The following is a 15444-nucleotide window of genomic DNA, read 5'->3' on the forward strand; positions in this document are numbered from 1 at the left end:
TTCTGGCCTTGGCCGCGTGTAAGATTTGGACGCTCGTAGCAAGTCACCACCTCTCTCTCTCTCTCTCTCTCTCTCTCTCTCTCTCTCTCTCTCTCTCTCTCTCTCTCTCTCTCTCTCTCTCTCTCTCTCAGAGATACTCCATCACTTGTGCTCACTCAGAGCTGATCTTTAGGTCTAAATGGTGGGTTGCCAGTTGAAGAGACAGTCCCTGGGTGTGGAGGTGGTGATTTAGTGGGGAGATAAGCTCTCTGTAATGGCAGGGTGGAATAATTCCCCTTTAACTAGGAGGCTTGGCTCTCTCCACCCCTCCAGAATAAAACGTTACACTTCGTCCCCTTCTGTTCTTCGTGTCGACTCCTCCTTGAAGCCACTCATCAGATCAGATATAAATGGATCAGATGCATGATTTCAACAAGTTACTGATGGTGCATTCAGTTTCTATTATAAATACTGTTTTAAAATTCACAAGGCATTTTGATTGACATCTTTTTGGGTCTGTGTGCCTGTAAATCTTCTCAACGCAATGCCAATTCCAGGGTCACAGGCCGCTAAAACATCCCACATGCATATTTTAAATAAATTCTTAAACACATCTTAAAAACCCCAAACCTGGTAACAGCTCTTCCTAAAAGCTGGTGTATCTGGGTCTACACGGCTAAAAATAGCCTGTTAAATTATTAAATTAGGCCCCCGAACACCGTAATCTTTCCTTTTGTTTGTTTGTCATGCCGACTTCCTAAAATCAAAAAAACAAGCAGTGTGTTCCAACGAGCCGAAAAAAACTCTGATTGATTCAAAATAGACAAGTTGATTGGCATTGGGGAAAAAATAGAATACAGATCGGTAATTCATTGGCAGCTCGGCAAAGAAATATCTCTACTCTGTGTTTCCTGAAGAGGATGAGACGGCTGTGCTGTGTAATTAGTCCTCGGAGATATGAGGGGACACGGGGGAAGATGAGGAGTGAAGAAAGTGGAGGAGAGTGAAGAGATCACAGTTTCTTATTTCCTGCGTAGATCATATCTGTTACCCTCGATCACTCCGTCTCCGTCTGCCTCTCCGCGCTCCCTTTCAGCCTCTCCCTCGCTGAGGCAGACAGAAAATCTTGCAGGTCCTTTTGTGCTTGTGGATGGATTTCAGTTTATATTTTACACTGCAGGTAGAGATGATGTGATGTAACTGTTGTGAAATCCACACAGCCGAATAATCGATCGGGTTTATTGAGTTAGGCTGCCCCCTGGAGGCTCAAGCAATAACTTCAGACTGAAAACAGGCATGTGATTCACTGTCGGGAGACCTGAACAGATAAATCTATTCATTTGATTTGTTACAAGTGATGTTAGAAACGAGAAGAATCCAGCAGTTTTCTATGTGATCATACACATAAAGCCTCAAACATACGCTTCCATGTAACAATGTGCAGATCCATCTCCATGCAGGCAAATATTTGTGTGTGTGTGTGTTTGTGTGTTTGTGTGTGAGCCGATGGGAAGCTAAACAGATGCTAATGTGTGTGTGTGTGTGTCTGTGTTTTCCTCGCAGCCCTGCTGTCGTCGTGGTGCGAGGAGCTGGGTCGTCTCCTCCTGCTGCGTCACCAGAAGAACCGGCAGAACGAACCGCAGGGAAAAGTCCCCATGCAGCCCAGCATGAACAGCATGAAGCCTGGCCTCACACACAGGTCAGTGGGGAGTCTCTGAAACACCTGCTGGCAGATGACTTCAGACGCTGCTAATCATTCAGTAAAACCACATTCCCAATTAGGTTCAAGGTTACTGTTTTGTTTTTTGTTTTTTTGTTTTTTTATCCCGCCAATTAAATGGTGCTTTCATCCCAGGGTCATAAAGTACCCTTCTTTTGCAATTCTTTTTATATATGAATCAAATATCAGGCCAAACTTACAGCTGTGCCTCGTACATGAGGTCAAAGAAGGAGGATATTTTAATTCAAGCAGTGATAGAAACTTAAATACTGCCTATTTCCACTTGTAAACCTGACTTAGAGACTTAGGCATCGATACATAAACAAAGTGAACAGACACATTTCTCATTGTTCTTTACAGTTAACCACACATTTGCTTAATTAAGATGAGCTTGCCTTTGCTGTACTGTGTAAAGGTATTCTTTACACACTTAAAGACCCTTTTAGCATTTTTTTTTTTACTCTTTGAATGCCAAGTATGCACTGGTCCAACTAATTCATGACTAAGGATGCGTTCCATTTACCTCGGATTTGGAGCCCGGTTAGCGTCCCTCCTTCACCAGCGTCCGGGCTTTAGATGTCAATCAATCGTTTTTTGTACAGCGCCAATTCATAACAAAGACGAAACACTTTACAAAGATCAGGTAAAAGACCTTACTCATTGCTATGTGACAAAGACCCAACGTTAATAATGAGCAAAGCGCTAAGCAACGTTTAGCAAAGTTACAGTGGGCTGATACCCGAGCCGCCATCTGATACCAGCGCTTCACTAAGAAGCTGTATAAACTGGGGTACTTCTGTTCTTTAAGGCAACATCAGGCTTTACTTAAACATCTCTTTTATCTCTTATCTCTTTTATCTTTTATCTCAACTCTCTTATCAAACAAACAAAAAAAGCAATAGCTGTGCAGATATTGTGATTAGCTGGAGAAAGAAGTGTGGAATACCTTCAGAGAGCTTCCACTTTTGTCCCCTCCTCGAGAACAGTCCAGCTCCCTCCTTCTTCCTTCAGGGAAAATGGCTACCTAACATGCTGTTGACCAGTTGGTACGCAAAACTAGATGTAAAAGTGTGGGATGTGGGGTGTGGGGGATGGGGAGATCAGCCAGGATTGGCCCATTAGTTACCTTTGCATGTTTTGAATTTCTTGATTTGTGTATACTGTGAGAAATAACATGACAACAGGTGACTTAAACCACAACAGAGAGAGAAGTATTATGTCCCATGTCTCTTCTTGTATCTACATTTGAATATGTATTACACAAGCTGATTCATTAATACCTTAACTAAAACCATGAAAGTGAGCCTTTTTCACACAGACGCAGGGGACTTCCATTGTTTGAATAAGAGCCAGAATTACTTGGAGTCGAGCTGAGGTGATTTAGGGTGGAGAGGAGGAAGAGAGCTGTGAAGTAATGTTTTTGCAGAACATAGTGTGCTCATTCCTCTCTCTCTCTCTCTCTCTCTCTCCCTGGCGCTCTCTCTCTCTCTCTCTCTCTCTCTCTCCGTCTCTCTAAAAACCTGGAGCTTGTGAAGAAGAGTCCTGTTTGGCTCTGCGCAGGATCTTGAGATAATGTTTTTCCTTTATGAGGAAATATTGAACACGTCGTCCATTCCAAGAGCTAACCTCTGAGCGAAAACAAACTGCTCTCCAAAAACAGCAAATCCTTCCCGTTGCACCGGCCACTTGCGTCTCCCCATGAGGATTAAGCTTGTTTATAATATGTAACCAACCCTCATATTTTCAGTTGATATTTGTTTTCAATCTAAATGCTAAACATTCCAACTGCACTCCACCAATTCCTCTCCAAAGGCTTTTCAGCAACTCAAATAGATAATTGAATCATATTTTGTTTTTACTGGTGTGTGTGTGTGTGTGTGTGTGTGTGTGTGTGTGTGTGTGTGTGTGTGTGTGTGTGTGTGTGTGTGTGTGTGTGTGTGTGTGTGTGTGTGTGTGTGTGTGTGTGTGTGTGTGTGTGTGTGTGTGTGTGTGTGTGTGTGTGTGTGTGTGTGTGTGTGTGTGTGTGGGGACATGGAAGTCCTCATCGGCTCATTTGGAGCTTTTAACTCCAGCTTTCTGTGAAGCAGATAGGCTGGCTGAAAACATGTTTTGAAACCGACTGCCAGACTTTTCAAATTGCCTCACATTTTGGCAAGAAGAATTCCCAAATTATTCACATTTCTGGATGAATGTACAGCTCTGTTGGCTTTTTTTTTTTTTTTCGTTGGCTCTTTTCTTGGCCGCTTGAATCTTCGTGCGACATCAGCGCTCATGAGTTTTGTTTTCACCTCCTTTCCAGTGATGGATCCTTTCCCTATGACTCTGTCCCCTGGCAACAAAACACCAACCAGCCCCCTGGGTCATTGTCTGTGGTTACAACAGTGTGGGGCGTAACCAATACATCACAGAGTCAGGTATGTCCCTGCATGTACAGCAGCCAGACTGTAACTTCAAACACAATCAGCTCTTTATTTGTTTATTTGAAAAACCTAATGGCGTTTTTTTTTTCTTCCTTCCTGCATCATCATTTTTCATTTATAGGTGCTAGGTAACCCAATGGCAAACAGCAATAACCCCATGAATCCTGGAGGTAACCCAATGGGATCAGGTATGTCTGCCAGCGCAGCAGGGCTCAACTCGTCTCAGTTCAACGCTCAGCAGCAACAGTTTCCAAACAAAGGCGGCTCCAACCAGGGGTACATGCAGCAGGGCATGTACGGCAGGCCTGGCTACCCTGGAGGTCCTGGGGGATACAGCGGGAGGTACGAGACTGGATACGACTCTCTTAATAAAATCAAGCTATGAAAATTCCCCATAATGATTAAAACATGAGACATTTTTTTTTTTCAGTTATTCTGGAGGGCCAAACGCTCCTCCAGGAGGAATGGGAATGACCTCCCACACACGTCCTCCTGGTGACTTCACACAGCCGGCAGCCGCAGCAGCAGCCGCCGCCGTCGCTGCTGCAGCTGCTACCGCAACGGCCACAGCGACGGCCACCGTGGCAGCCCTGCAGGAAACGCAGAATAAAGACATGAACCAGTATGGACAGGTACAGTTTGCACCTTGCAACAGATGATTCAGCTCAAATTTAAAATACAATATGTTATATATGTTATCCAAGCGCCTTGGCTAGAGATCCAAAATAACCCAAATGAAAACATCTGTTTTGCCTCCAGATGTGTTCGTCGTTCCAAATGGGCCCCACTCAGGCCTACAACAGCCAGTTCATGAACCAGCCGGGCCCTCGAGGGCCCCCTGGAGGGATGAATCCAGCCAGCATGGGATCAGCCATGAACAACCCTAACATGAGTGGACCTCCCATGGGCATGAACCAGGCTCGGACCCCAGGCATGGGGCCTTTTGGAGCGCACGGCCAAAGGATGCCCCAGCAAGGGTACCAAGCTGGACCTCGACCGGGAATGCCCATGCAGGGGATGAAGAGGCCATATCCCGGGGAGGTGAGTGGAGATGTGCTATAATTAAAACAATCTGGGCTCTGTTTTCCTTTGGCAAAGAATTTTATTTTTTTAAATCTGAGACTGTTTTCCTGGAACTAAACAAGCATGATTGCGCCCAGGTGGGACGAGGGGAGCAGCCAAGACTGTTTTGGTGCTTTATTTTGGCAGAGATGCACTCACATTGCCTCTAAAATAACACTTCACAAGGTACCTCACATGTATGATATGAAGTGTCCCTCGTTCATTTCACACATTCATTATATCCTACAGATTAATAAGAGCATCAAATAGCATTATATTGCTGTCTGAAGAAGAATGTTAGCAATAATAAAATACACATCAGCCACACTTCCACACCTCACTCTCTGTTTGTCGGGTGACTTTCTTAAAACAACATGTACAACGTCTCATCTGCAGTGTGATAAACACCTGTAGGCCTCACACAGCAGCAGGACTTACACACGTGTTTCATTCTGTTTGGAGAGAGAGAGAGAGAGAGAGAGAGAGAGGGAGAGAGAGAGAGAGAGAGAGGGAGCGAGGGAGGGCAATAATGCCATTAATAATTAAAATCTCCAGACATAGTGACAGAATTGGTTAGGATCAAACAGGAATAAATGCATTGTGATTTTCTGAGCACTACGCTGGCAAGCTGTTGCTCCAAGTTTAATTGTAAAATCATCTGGAGTGACGTAGCCAATCCACAGACATTCTGATCAAAGGCCGAAGTTTCAACTTTGAGAAGCCACTTGCAGACACGTTTAGAGATATTTACAGTTATGGCTATTATGCATTAAAGCATAAAGCAGACCTTTTCCCCACCTCTTACCGGCACTTATCATGTATTTTGTTTCCCTTCCCAATGATTCTGTTTTTTTTTTTAATCTATCTGTGTCTGCGGCTGAGAAGTTGAACGTGTTTCACCTTGTTTCTTGGAAAGTAGAGCCCTATGCCTCCTAAAGCACTTAAACATGTGTTTAATGTCTTCTCCTTTCACTTGCTTCATCCAGGGGAGTTACGGGGGCCAGCAGTACGGGCCAGCCAGTCAGTTCCCACCTCAGCAGGGCCAGTATCCCGCGTCAAATGCCTCCAGGCCGCTGCCGTCTCCTAATTACCCCGGCCAGAGGATGCCAGGACAGCCGGGCCAAGGACAATACCCACCCGGCATGCCCATGGGCCAGTACTACAAGGTCTGTAATAACACACTTCTCAATATCCTACTCAGTGGAGCATGTCCCAATCTCCACTGTGAAATATGTGTAAAAAGAAGAGAATAGGAGCTATATTTATGTCACCTATGGGAACATTTTTATACTTTTTGCTTTAAAAAAAAAGCCACTATAAAATTATTTCTTCATTTGTTCTTTACAGCAAGAGCCATTCAATGGTCAGAGCACCAACTTTTCTGGAGGTGGATACTCTTACGGCCAAGGCAACGGGGTATGTTTTCATCGAGATGTGACCCTGTCCTGTGTTCGAAAAAAAAAAGACTTACACAGATGTTTTCATTATTGCAATTTCCTGCCTTTTACAGCCCCCCAGGCCCGGGAATTACCCCCACTCCCCGGTCCCTGGAAACCCCACCCCCCCTATGACCCCAGGAAGTGGAATTCCTCCATACCTGTCGCCAAACCAGGACGTGAAGCCCCCGTTTCCACCTGACATGAAACCAAATATGACAGCACTTCCGCCGCCCCCAAGTGAGCACCGCAGCAGTCCTGAAACAAGCGGTTCATGTTTAACAATAGTGTAATGTACATGTTAAACAAACTCCTCTATCCTTCCAGCGAACCCCAATGAGGAGCTGCGGCTGACATTCCCAGTAAGGGATGGGGTGGTACTAGAGCCGTTCCGCTTGGAGCACAACCTGGCTGTCAGTAACCACGTCTTCCACCTTCGACCCTCCGTCCACCAGACTCTCATGTGGAGGTACGACCACAGACAAAGCTTGCACTTCCAATCATTACAGTGAGAGATTTGGATTGTATTATCAAAGGAGCGTTTTCTCGTTCATTTTCCCGTTCGCTTTTTTTGCTGACCTCGTCGGTCCTGTTCCTCACGCAGGTCCGACCTTGAGCTGCAGTTTAAGTGTTACCATCACGAAGACAGGCAGATGAACACCAACTGGCCCGCCTCCGTCCAGGTCAGCGTCAACGCCACGCCCCTCACCATCGAGAGGGGAGACAACAAAACCTCCCACAAACCCCTGCACCTGAAGCACGTATGCCAACCCGGGAGAAACACCATCCAGATTACAGTCACGGCGTGCTGCTGTGTGAGTTAACACTACCAGTCTATTTTCTTCGTCTTCAAACAGCATAGCAATGTCAACGTACATCTGTGATTGAGCTGAAGTATATGCATTGTGCGTGCTACACACTGTGTTTGATTTTCAGTTTGCTTCATGTTCTCGTGTTGCTTCGCAGTCCCACCTGTTTGTGCTGCAGCTGGTCCACCGGCCATCTGTGCGCTCCGTCCTCCAGGGGCTCCTTAAGAAGAGACTCCTTCCTGCAGAACACTGCATCACCAAGGGTATACCTCATTTTGTCTCTTAGTGTTGTTAATATGTAAAAGTACATCTTAATTACACAAGCTTGCATCTGTTTCTCCTTATGCTTCTCTTTTGGATAACTCTAAAAGTACACCTTTTAACTTACTAAAACCGGTTCTCTGTTTTTTTTGTTTTTTTTTTAGTTAAGAGGAACTTCAGCAGCGTTGCCGCGTCAGCAGGCAACACCACTCTAAACGGGGAAGACGGCGTGGAGCAGACGGCCATTAAAGTGTCGCTGAAATGTCCCATTACCTTCCGACGCATCCAGCTACCTGCACGGGGGCACGACTGCAAACATGTCCAGGTTGGTTTGAATTAAAGAGGCGATTAAACGCTGCCATTCATGGCCAGTTGTGCGGCTTTGAATATGGAAATATGATTCTAATCATTTGTGATGTTGTTCTCCACAGTGCTTTGATCTAGAGTCCTACTTGCAGCTCAACTGTGAGAGGGGGACATGGAGGTGTCCTGTGTGCAAGTAAGTCAAAGTGGCTGCTTACTGGGGAAGTTCACTAATTACTAATACCTCGAACTGTTTTGATCTAATGTTTCTTTTCCTCCTTTCAGTAAAACAGCGTTATTAGAAGGTCTGGAGGTGGACCAGTACATGTGGGGAATCCTCAATGCAATCCAAAAGTAAGTTCCTTCTCTTCTACCAAATCCTCCCATAGTGTTGTCTAAGCCGTATCCTGAACTTTGTTCTTGTTCCTTTTATAGTTCAGAGTTTGAGGAGGTCACTATAGACCCGACGTGCAGCTGGCGACCGGTCCCCATTAAGTCGGAGCTACACATCAAAGAGGACCCTGACGGACCGATTGCCAAGCGCTTTAAGACTATGAGTCCCAGTCAGATGACCATGCCCAATGTGATGGAGATGATTGCCCAGCTGGGGCCCGGGCCTGGTCCAGGGCCAGGACCTGGACCTGGCCAAGGTCCCAGCCCTTACCCTCCCCACCCTGGTCAACATGCGAGTGGCAACGGGGGAGATTACCCAGGAGCAGGTAAAGAACGGCAGCCAGACTCACACTAAGAGTCGGCTCATTCTTTGCCATTTGGGAAATAATGTTTTCATATTTAAGCGAGAACCAAGGATGTGTCTCTGGAGCATTCACACAAAGAAACAGCCCTGAGGAGAGTTTTGTGCTGAACTCGGTGTGAAATGTTTTGAGCGCATTACTGAATTGCTCTGAAAACACTTTGAAAAGATAACATTGTGCAGCGGTAACACAGACTGCATGTGAGAAGTGTTGGGTTTCAAAAGGGAAGCGAATGCAGATGTGCCTGTAGCCTGTACTTTGTAATGGCCAGCAGGGGGCGACTGGTTGAAAAAAAGAAATCTGTGTTTGAAAACAGACATGAATGATACCTTACTTTTCCATTGACTTTAGTATGTCAGTAGACATTTTCCTAACCACTTTCATTATCACATTTGCTAGTTTTAAGCCTTCTTCAAAACAGAATTTGATAAGTAAATATCTGATCCATACAAAGTAAAATAGATGATTAAGAAGGGTGTACTTACAAGTCATAACCTCAGCAACCTGTTAACCAGGATCGAGACAAAGCAGTGTGTATCCACCCTGAAATACATGATACAACACCTTCAAACAAGATAACATGATGCAATGACTCATCCCTCTTCAAACACTGTGTGAGTTTTTTATTCAGTGTGTGAACAGTAGGGACTCTTTGTATTCATATTTTGATTAAAAATCCAATCCGTGCTTTTGTCACTCCAGGCAACAGTTACCACAGCCAGGGGAACTTTGACTTCCCTCATGTGAACCCCTCTGGTGGTGGAGTTGGAGGAGGCGGCGGCGGTGGTGGAGGAGGTCCCCCTTTGAATGACTTCATCCATGGCCCCCAGCTCTCCCACCCCCCAGATGGACCTGGCGGACTCCTCTCGCAGGACAAGCCTCTAAGCCACGGCATGAGTGATGCGGTAAGTAAGGGGGGGGGGGGGGGGGGGGGACTTGTTGGGGCTGATTTCTTATTCCACTTAGTGACGGCAATAAAAACATGTTTTTGGAAAAAGCACATGACTAAACAATACAGTTTGATGTGGCTTCATGGGTTTAGTGGTCTTGTTTATCCACTGCTAAGTGAATTTGTCGTGTAGCATAAATTGGTACCTTAGTTTGAAGATGAAAATCTGCAGACAATCTGTGCAATAGTTTAAGAGATGTGTTATCAGAACAAGGTGCAAGCTGCGCCTCCAGCCAGCATGTGTGCTCAGTCATGCTCACATGCTCATGTCACCGTATTATGTTGCAGCTGTACATGTCTGCTGATCACAGCTTCCAGTTATAAGGCCTGTTCCATATTATTCACGCTGGAACTCATTCTGCTTTCCCTCTCTTTCTTCCTTCACCCCCCCCCCCCCCCTCCCCTTTTCTCCCCTCCACCTCACATAACACTTCACTTTCTGTCTCTGTCACTCCGTCTTCTTAATTCTTCCCTCTCCACCACTCTCGCTTTCTCCGTCTCCCTCTCACACCTGCAGATGTCCCATTCCGAACAGTCCCATAACTCCATGCAGCAGATCTTGCATGTGTCTCCCCACCCCCGCAGCCAATCGGGGCCGCCCTTACATCACACTGGCCAGTCAGGGCAGCCCTTGCATCACAGCGGCCAATCATCGCAGCCACCTCGCCAGTCGCAGTCTCAGCAGCAGCCGGGGCAGAACAGTCACCCCCACGGCGATCTGAGCTTTAACCCCACCTCGGAACAGATGGGTCAGGGCGCCCAGGACATGCCCGAACCCTCGCTGGATGTAAGTGTCCCTGCTTTTGGGCACTATAAGCTTCCTGTTAACAGCTTTTTTTGTCTGCTGCAGCTTCTCTCATCTCTTTGCTGTGTGCTCTGTGTTGTGACGCTAAAATTGCTTCCAGACAGTGCAAGCTGTGTTAAATCAAAGTCATCAAGGGTCAAACAGAGAAATCTCATTCTAAATTGTCTTTTTCTTCTGCCTTCGTTCCACAGTTGCTTCCAGAACTGGCCAACCCAGACGAGTTACTATCATACCTGGACCCCCCCGACCTCCCCGCCAACAGCAACGACGACCTTCTCTCCCTGTTCGAGAACAACTAGCTCTTCACTCCCCCTTTCAAAATGACACCCTCCTGCACCTATAGGAGTCGGGATTTTTTATGACTGTCCGTCCACAGACACGTTACCGACCTCCTGTTCAAGCTGCTTCCTGTGATCACTCATACACACACACACACACACACACACACACACACACACACACACAGTCCTTCAAAAGATAGCGTGTGGCATAGGAGTAGACTGGAAAAAAAAAAAAGAGGCACCTGTTTGGGAACTCCAATGGGAGAGAGCAGGATCGCCGGCTCACTCCTCTTTTTTTTCTTTTTTTTTTTTCCTCATGTAAAGATTCCACGCACCAGTTCCACCGCCTGACTCGAACACAACTTTTACAGCCATGTTGGCGGACACTAGAGTGAAATTATATCAATACATATACGATATTTGTGACTCTTCAACTGAAAACTGTGCAGCTATAATCATCGTGTATAAACAACATGGAGGAGAGTGTTGTAGCTGTGTTTGTTTGTTTTTTATTATACTTTTCCTTTTTTTTTTTTGTGAAAAAAATGTCTCGTTTAAGTGTTTTTTGTTTTTTTTCTTTCAAATGTGTTCTTCCAAAACTTTGGCACATGCCGATGACCCCCAAGACTTGTCAGTGTGTGTGTGTGTGTGTGTGTGTGTGTGTGTGTGTGTGTGTGTGTGTGTGTGTGTGCGTGCACGTGTGTGTGTGTGTGTGTGACAGCTGAATAACTGGAACCTATCAGAATCAGAGCACTGAAAGGACGAGCTAAGATGTCCTCCGGTGTCAACAGAGGAAATGAGTGAACATTGTGCAATGTAGTGTGTGTGTGTGTGTGTGTGTGTGTGTGTGTCAGATTGTGTGTATACCCATGGGTGTGTATGTTTATGTTTATGTGTCCTCTTTTGTTTGCCTGCAAGGGTGTGTGAAAGACAGACTAGCGAGAGAGAGAGAGAGTTTTAGAAGGAATGAAAGAGAAATCAGTCCACCTCAGAAGCTCTCCAGCTCCTCTCCTCCAGCCTCTCTGTGGTCGTCGTTTTCATTTTGTTTGTATTTATTGTGATGTTTTCGCTCTTCCTCATTGAATTCAGCACCATTTTCGTTCACAAGTGCATGTGTGCCAATGGCTCCTGTTGTCTTTGTCCAGCCTAAACATGCTTGATCAAATTTGTTCTCTCTGTCTTTATATTTATTATTTTATTTCAATTTCATCTGTTTGTTTTTTTGTTTTTTTTTATCATTGTGTGTTTTTTGTCTTTTTTATGTGTTTTATCTTTGTCCCACATTGAAATTAATCAGACACCCATCACCAAAGTTGTCCCAAGGCTTTTTTTTGTAAAAGGTGTTGGGCCGCCTGGATATTAAATCGGTTGTAAGGGCAGGATTTGAACATCCTACAGACGTCAGCAGAACTTTTTAAATCACTGTATTTTATACAAACGTCTGTGTGATTGTACTGATCTTTCCTGTTGGCGTTTTGTTGCTGTTGACCTGCATCTTTTTTGGGGGGCAAAAAACATCCTGCATGATCCAACAGTGTTTCCAGAGCTGTTGTATATACCCTTTGTGAATACTTTGTGACTGTACAGTACTGTACCTATCTATTTCTGGCATCTACATGGTACTGTATGTCTGTCAAAGACCTCACACACAGAATCCCCCAATAACCAGTCCGATATTGTAACTCATTGATCTAAATGCACTTTTCACTGGCCTTGTATCGAGTACCTGTGTGCTGTGTATAGTTTATGACAATGACAATGCATCAGTGAAAGGGATTATTTCAACCGCTCAGCAGGCACGTTTTCAGAGTTCTTTATTTTTTGATAAACTAATTGGTCAGCTTTAAATTAGCCGGGGTTTTATTCCACTGTCTAAATGATTGTCAAAGCAGCATCGAGGTCCAAATTTCCCCCAAAAATGTTTTCACCTAAAGTCATTGGAACAGGTGACCTCGTCCTTTTTATTTAAAGTGAGAATGTGCAAAACATCCTTTGAATTGTGTTGAGCCTGGATAATGAGCTTTTGATACTTTGCAAAACAAATATGTGAACATTATTTGAGTATTTTTATTTTGTAAAAAAAAAAAAAAAAAAAGGCTTTTTATATGATTTTAAACTATTGTTCATCCTGTGTTTTTACAACAGGTATCATTTGGTTTACACAGTTTCATGCAGTACAGTCAGCGGATTTTAAATATACTGTAAGATGCCCCCCCCCCCCCCTCCCCCCCAAGTAGAGATTTGTTATTTGTTTGAAGAACCAAATATGGCTTTCAGAATTGATCAATTCACCTGCGTGTAACACAGCTGGAGGATCTGATTGTTTTGTGTCTGTTGTTCATGTGTTTGTTCAAGACAATGCACTGCCGCATTGGGATGTTTTATTCCCCTTCACAGTTCCAGTACGTAACTGTAAGCTTTCACAAAATCACGTCTAGTCATTTGCGCGACACAAATTGTACTGTCTGATTGCAGACTTTGGAAATGGAGGATTTAAAAGAGAATGCAATTAATGTTGTAAAATTACATTTTTGGGGGGGAGGGGGGGAAGAGACCTTCCTGTTTGCAATGCAAGTGGGAGGTTGTGGCTGAGGGTCCGGGTTGGGGTGTGGAATGCAAGGGATACGTGTATATAATGTAAATGACAAATAGAGACACGTTAACAGAAATGTATTCATTTTCTCCAGGAGGAGTGTGCATAGTGTATTTAGAATTTGTAAAGCTTCCATCCTCCTGTCAGACATTGAATTGGCAAAAAGAGTCTTTGTTCGATTGCGTCTGTGCAGACCTCTCTAACCACGCCTGTTCATTTATGTAAGATACTTTATATACCCCTCCACGTGGGGTATCCGAGAAAAAAAGACATTTTTTTTCCTTTGTGTAATATTAAACTTCTGTGTATTTCTCTATTACCTGTGTACTTTATAAAGGTGCTACAAAATGATGGAAGCCTTTTGAGGTATAATTGGGACTTGGAGACGTGGAGCTTCGAGTGGCTCTGAAGAGTTGTTTCCAAATTTACAGTTTGTAAAAAAGAGTTTTGTCAAATTTACAATTTTTATGCGATTTGGCAAAAAAGAGAAGAAAAAAAAAAAGCTATAAAGGTACAATCAGAAGTGATTGGCACAACAAGTGGCAGTTGTCTCTTTGGTTTTGTACATTCTATGTACAATCATTTCATATTCTAAACTGGTCAGAAAAACATTGTGATTTTTAGTCTTGCAAATCTGTATGTAGTTAGATGACGTGACATCCTAATATTTATCTAATAAATATGTATTCAGATGAAACACAAGTAATGGCCTCTGTGTCTTTTGACATACAAAGTACAAGCATCGATTATTAAACCATGTCATATTCACCAACAAAATGAAAGGGACTACTCTAGTGCAACACAATTTAAAAAGTACTATTACAGACTGGAATACCAAAAAATAATCAAAAGGCCTTTCAAACTAGGACATTGTCAGATTTCATCTTATGGAAGGATCAGGTGTCGATGACTAAAGTTATACTGGCTTGTATCCATTTGACTGCTTTAGTTTCTGCACCCTGTGTTGTGCATTCTAGCTTTGTTAAAGTTATAAATAACACATTTGCCGTGAAAAAGGCCCACTTCAGTAAGTAATTCATTAATAGTTAAATTATGTCATAAATCAAAAAAACATGTTGTCTCTTATACTATATCTGAAATCAACTCTGTAAAGTAAACTAATTCGATGTACGAGGGTATTTTTCTCAATTAACCAGCGAGTCACAGATTGGAGCGGGAAAAAATAAGTTGTGGGTCTTTGAGCAAAAGATTCAAGACTCGTCCAAGACGTGCTACGTTGTCCAAACAAACAAAACATGTAAACTAAATAGTCAGTGGCTCAATCATCAGTTCAGTGACATGATACTTACAGCAATAAGTACGTTTTCTCTTGATTATAACAACAACAACAAAAAGATCATATTTGCAGAACTGTATATAGTTTAGTTTTGAACAATGATATTCATTAAATATTCATATTTTATTGAATAGAGGAGCGATCTTGGGGCTTTCAGGTGCATGTACAAAAAAAAACACAAGGGTGATGTAACCTGATGGTTCATAGGAGAAGATCATGAATGTTTATTCCATTGTTTAGCTAAAGGGGGTTTTCCACTCTCAGAGTGATACACACATACACACAGCAGAGAGAGGAGACGGACACAATGCATGAAATGTACCTGAAAAGACATGCTAAGTGTAGACGAACCCCTTTTAAAACACAACTAATGGTAACTTCAATACTTTTTTGAGTTGGTAAACTAGTTGATGCTTTCTGCATTGGGGCCAAGTCAGTCCAACTTTCCTCAACCACAATGCCCGTGCACAGGTGTATAATAAAGATAAAATAATTAATAAAAATAAAAATAATAATAATAATATTAATAAAAATAATAATAACAATTTAACTCTTAAAGGTATACATTCAGAAAGGTTAAACACAACATGGTTAGATGATAGTTTTTTTATTAAGCCTTTCTTTTGAAGATGAGTTTCTCTTCACAGTGTGTAGGTTCAAGCAAAAACAAATAAATCTGGCATAAATGCAAAAGTAAGTAGGCCTATAACTGTTGTTTTTTAAAATTATTTTTGGTAATATGTAGGTGTGAACAAAGTACTAAGTGTTATTGAA

General features: G+C 43.4%; 1 protein-coding gene across 3 annotated transcripts in view; it reads left to right on the forward strand.

Annotated features, from left to right (window-relative positions):
- The window catches only part of zmiz1a (zinc finger, MIZ-type containing 1a), a 118027-nt gene extending 103952 nt beyond the window's left edge, over nucleotides 1–14075 (forward strand). For 2 of the 3 annotated variants that reach the window (XM_061039869.1, XM_061039870.1), the window contains 18 exons: nucleotides 1543–1678; nucleotides 3999–4113; nucleotides 4241–4461; nucleotides 4550–4751; nucleotides 4879–5160; nucleotides 6168–6347; nucleotides 6529–6597; nucleotides 6692–6857; nucleotides 6945–7086; nucleotides 7222–7432; nucleotides 7584–7689; nucleotides 7852–8012; nucleotides 8119–8186; nucleotides 8276–8344; nucleotides 8426–8709; nucleotides 9448–9650; nucleotides 10212–10481; nucleotides 10691–14075. In XM_061039869.1, coding sequence (XP_060895852.1) covers nucleotides 1543–1678; nucleotides 3999–4113; nucleotides 4241–4461; nucleotides 4550–4751; nucleotides 4879–5160; nucleotides 6168–6347; nucleotides 6529–6597; nucleotides 6692–6857; nucleotides 6945–7086; nucleotides 7222–7432; nucleotides 7584–7689; nucleotides 7852–8012; nucleotides 8119–8186; nucleotides 8276–8344; nucleotides 8426–8709; nucleotides 9448–9650; nucleotides 10212–10481; nucleotides 10691–10798 — 2993 coding nt within the window. In that variant the 3' untranslated portion in view covers nucleotides 10799–14075. The remainder of the gene's footprint in view (nucleotides 1–1542; nucleotides 1679–3998; nucleotides 4114–4240; nucleotides 4462–4549; nucleotides 4752–4878; nucleotides 5161–6167; nucleotides 6348–6528; nucleotides 6598–6691; nucleotides 6858–6944; nucleotides 7087–7221; nucleotides 7433–7583; nucleotides 7690–7851; nucleotides 8013–8118; nucleotides 8187–8275; nucleotides 8345–8425; nucleotides 8710–9447; nucleotides 9651–10211; nucleotides 10482–10690) is intronic. The other variant, XM_061039871.1, reaches the window with a different exon arrangement.
- The last annotated feature ends 1369 nt before the right edge of the window (nucleotides 14076–15444 follow it).

The sequence above is a fragment of the Labrus mixtus genome, chromosome 6, assembly GCF_963584025.1.
Source record: "Labrus mixtus chromosome 6, fLabMix1.1, whole genome shotgun sequence".
NCBI classification, from domain to species: Eukaryota; Metazoa; Chordata; class Actinopteri; order Labriformes; family Labridae; genus Labrus; species Labrus mixtus.